The sequence below is a fragment of the Salvelinus sp. IW2-2015 genome, unplaced genomic scaffold (assembly GCF_002910315.2).
Source record: "Salvelinus sp. IW2-2015 unplaced genomic scaffold, ASM291031v2 Un_scaffold1786, whole genome shotgun sequence".
Taxonomy (NCBI): Eukaryota; Metazoa; Chordata; class Actinopteri; order Salmoniformes; family Salmonidae; genus Salvelinus; species Salvelinus sp. IW2-2015.
The window spans coordinates 71,835-76,688 of NW_019943161.1; the positions used below are offsets into that span (position 1 = coordinate 71,835).

The 4,854-nt window shown below is 43.6% G+C and overlaps 1 protein-coding gene across 1 annotated transcript in view; it reads right to left on the minus strand.

Moving 5' to 3' along the window:
* LOC112071966 (sister chromatid cohesion protein PDS5 homolog B-like) overlaps nucleotides 1–4,854 on the minus strand; it is a 97,663-nt gene that overhangs the window by 43,564 nt on the left and 49,245 nt on the right. The window contains 1 exon segment of the mRNA XM_070439582.1: nucleotides 3–50. Within this exon segment, the coding sequence (XP_070295683.1) occupies nucleotides 3–50 (48 nt within the window).

The following is a 4,854-nucleotide window of genomic DNA, read 5'->3' on the forward strand; positions in this document are numbered from 1 at the left end:
TTGGTGTCCTCCAGTCCTTTCAGCTGGCGAGTGATGAACATGAAGATATCCTGAGAACAACAACCATGAACACACAACCATCAATAACCGCTAGAAGCAGTCTACAGATCAAACACGGATGTGTTACTTTAGGCTCACTAACTGTAGCTAAAGACAGAGTGAAGGGTCTAGGCTAGCCTTATTGTCTGTGGCGATCTCAATTGGCAAGAGTTGAGATCGTTGAGATCGCCAGCTGAAAATATTTTGGGGGGGGGGTGGGTTCCAGATTGTTCTGGCAAATTCTCACGTAGTAACTTCAATGGGAGGAAGGATGTTTGACATGGTTTTAACATTTGTATCACAAACCATTTTTGAGAATATCATGATGAAATCGGCCATTTTGAACCCTTTTACGTGCTTCCTGTAAGACAATATGATGTGTAAACCTCACATGATACAAACATCATCTTCGTGTCATTTAGGGCTGTCCCCGACGAAAGAAAAAACTTAGTCGACCGAGAGTCGTCTGTTCCTTCGACCAACATTTTAAAAACGTGTATTTGTTCCATATATAGACACACCTTGTTTGAATAAAATCAACTGTATGTAGGCTACTGAGCTTGTCTGATGCTTTAAGCACTGCAATTTAAAAATGAAGGCAAATTACTAAAGAGGGCGCCAGAGATCAATATACTCTAACCAGAAGAAATGAAATGCCTGTTCCAGACCCCCCTCCTCCCGCTGCCTGCTGCTGCTGGCCTTTGCATATTGTGCCGTTACGCTCATGAAGTACACCAGCGGTCGGCAACTTTTTCCATTTTGAGTGCCAAGTTATCATACCATTCATTTCTACTGACCTGCGTGCCAGTTATGATTTTCATATGCACATTTTCGTGGAACAGTTTATAATTATGTCTTCATTTCGCAAAATCAATGGCATTTGGTTAATCAAAATTCTATCTAAATAAAAATGATAAACACCCCAAAAAATAAAAAGTTACTTCTATTACCAACTATGTAAAAAATTGCCTATATAAAGCCAACAAATTAAAACATAGCAGCTTACAGGTAGAAAATATCCTGATAAAAATAAATATCCTATGAATCACATTGGCTACCCATGTGGCCTGTCTGCAGGGAACTGGAAACATTGCAGCAGCTATTGTATTAAACTTGGTCCTGCCGCAAACTTGTAACACTGTATAAAATATTCTGTTCCCTCAGAGGTTCCTGCTTCCGTGAGCTCTGGACAAACAGACACTGCTGTAGGCTATTTTGTGCACGGGATAAGACGTAATCAGGTAGGCCTATTTTATTAAGTTTCCACCGGATCACAGCATGCCACCCCCCCCCCCTTTCATGCTGAGTGGTAATCGAAAGGGAAAGAGCTGTAAAATGTACAATAGTTCTTCAATGCAGCCTTTCTCAATTGATGTAAAAACAGACTTTGTTTACTTGCTGTTTAAGGTGAAGAAAAACATTATTTGAGAAGCGCCACAGTGATGGTGAGTTAAGCCAATCAGAAATAGTATCAGTTCTCCATATGGACACGTTTATACATGTAGACCAGTCCTACTTCTATATAGGAGTCCTACTTCTATGTCCTTACTCAAGATTGACAGGAGCCATCCAAACAAAAAGATAACGAATAAATTGACAACTGGTTAATGGAATGAAATAAACCTAAACCTTTTTCCTCACACCGAGACAACGCGTCCGCTCCTACACAGAGACAACGCGTCCACTCCTACACAGAGACAACGCGTCAACTCCTACACAGAGACAAGCGTCCACTCTACACAGAGACAACGCGTCCACTCCTACACAGAGACAACGCGTCCTCTACACGGGCCACGGTCACTCACACAGAGACAACGCGTCCACTCCTATCACAAGACACAAACGCGTCCACTCCTACACAGAGACATCAGCGTCGCACTCTACACAGAGAACAACGCGTCCGCTTTACAGACTGCTCACAAGACAGGCCATCACAGAGCAACGCGTCAGCTCTAAACAGACGCTCGTCCTCCAGAGACAACGCGTCCATCTACGTAGCAACGCCAGAGACAACCGCGTCACTCCTACACAGAGACAACCGTCACTCCTCACAGAGACAACGCGTCTCCACTGCCTACAACAGAGATCACCCACTTACCGACGGCTCCACTCCTACACAGAGAACACCGCGTCCACTCCTACACAGAGGGAACAACACGCGGTCCACTCCGTACACCAGAGACACACGCGTCCACTCCTACAAGATGCAAAACGCGTACACTCCTACACAGAACACTTGCGTCCCAATCCTCACAGAGACAACACGCGTCCCACTCCTACACAGAAGAAATGCGTCACAGTCCTACAACAGAGACAAAGCGTCATCCACACAGAACAAGCTGTCCACTCCTACACGAAAAGCTCCAACCTAAGGCAACGCGTCATTACCAGGAACAGTTCCACTTCCTAAGAGCCAAACACGTGCCACTCACAATACAAACAAGTAAGTGTAGTAATAATAATTAATTTGAATGGCATTAAATGAACATTGTAGATCTAGAAGAAATTATGGGAATTAATCAGTAAATTAGTACTACTGGTGTGCTTGCCCCCGGGGCTTTACCACAAAGGATTAGTCCTATCATTTTAAAAACCATTATATTTGCCACTGCTCGACTAAATAAATATGACAAAGAACGAAACATGTGGTCAGCCTCGCTAGTATATTCGGCTCGAAGCTCCGAGTGGCCGGCAGCGGTCTAAGACGCTGCCATCTCAGTGCCAAAAGGGTCACTAACAGTCCCTGGTTCGAATCCAGGCTGAATCACCATCCGGCCCGTAGGATTGAGGATCCGAAATTGCCGGCATCGTCTTCGGGGTTTTTGGGCTGGTGTGTAGCCCGTCGTTGTACAGAAGTAGACATTTGGAAAATGGAATTTGTTATAACTAATATACTTCTTCAACCAGTAACATTCCAAGTGGCTTTACTGGTACTTTAAATGACTAAGACCGACCTGTCGGGTAATATCAACCAGAAATTGACACTAATAGGTCATTAACCAATCACAGCACTCCTTTAAGGATTGGCACATTCAGCAAGTCACCAGCAGAGGGATTTCTCTTTGACTCCATTTTCCCCCCCCAAATTCTCACTGTGTTGATGAAATGCGCGAACATTACCAAAGATTAGCAGCAGAGACACTCTGAAATGTGATAACTTGTAGAGTATATTGTTCCAAACAATATGTCTTAAAATGAACACAATCAATAAGGGTAGTTTGGAGATTAAACTTTATAATATTGAATAAAATGAATGCTTAAAACAAATCTATTCATACTCCATTTGTTAGAAGCACACTATGAGGAGTATAATGACAACAAGGTGTTGTCTGTATCATGTTGGTTCATAGCTCATAGGGTCTTACATGTATAGGTCTAAAAGGGCCCTAAAAACAGACACTTTCGTCATGATAAAAAAAAGGGGGGGGTTTAAAAAGCAAATGGTAAAAAGCTACTTCAAAATCCTTCCTCCCAATGAAGTTTCTTTGTGAAAATTGGCCAGACAATCGAGGAACCAAATATATTTGGTGGAATCATCCTAGTGATATCGAGGTTATCTTCAGTTTTCAGGTGATATGTATGGGAGAAAAGTTTAACGGGCGCTATTCCCGAGTTTAATCAGGTGATGGTGTGTGGTGGGGCCCTTTCAGTGTAGTTTTGGTTATTCCCTGTTCGTTGCTGAGGGGGCACGTTTAGACTTCTTCCCTTTTGAATAAAGAGATAACTGTCGGGTTTCCATCCCAACGACCGGGCGATCTCATCCGGCAGTCCTCAGGGCTACACGTAGGAGCGAACGTCCCTTGTCCAGGAGGTGCTTCAGGCTCGACAAAGTCGATTCGCCCATGACCAGTTCGGTCTCAGAAAGAGCCCTTAGGAACAATAGGTTACAGGTACAAACTCCTTCTCCCTTCCTCACTGACTTCTCGTTGTAGTCACCTTCACTTCTTTAGTGCACGCGACTTCCACTGTCTCTGATCCTAGGCCCATGTCCATTTTAGTAATCTCATCGACGTTTTCACCCTCACTAGCATCTCCTACCTACATGAGAGAGAGAGAGTGAGGCGTGGAATTCCCATTTGAATTGACTGCTCGACAGGTTGAGGTCGGTTTTAGTACGCTTCGTCGGCCAGTTATCTCGCGTCCGCTCCGGTCGGTTAGTTTGACTCTCTAGTTAGTAAATAATCTCGTTCAGATTTATGATCCATCTCTGTCGTTTAAGGGTATACTACTCCGTCGGGGTTAGGTAAACTTGCCTCCTCGCTCGGTCAGGTTAAAGTAATAAAGCCTTCCACAGTTTAAAGTAATCGTCCCCAGTTTAGGGTTATCTCTCGAGGTTAGTAATTCTCATCCATTTTAGGTAAGTGTACCCTCCGTTGAGTAATATAATCCAGTTAGTAAACGACTCCCATCACCATTATCCAGCTGTTGACTACTACTTATACTTCCTTCTTTTTCCCCTCCCCGTCTTGGAATATCGCCGTCCATGAGCAATCTTCACCGCACTCAGTCTATGCATAAACACACCTCACATCACTCCGGAGTTTTAGTAAAGAATCCTAACCATCAGTTGAAAGTAAATTTTCCTCGTAGGTTTCAGTTTAAAAGTCTAACAACTCTCCGCAAGTAAATTTAGTATATACTCACCAAGAGTTTCCTCCCAATGCTCAGTCTTAGTTAAATATATATTAATCCTGTATACTCTCAGTCGCCTTGTCCGCGGTTAGTTGTAACTAGTCTTTTTCTTCATTGTCCGTCTTGCATGGACGTGCTGCGCCTTGTAAGCGTATTCCGTCTCACCACAACTCCTCTCTACTA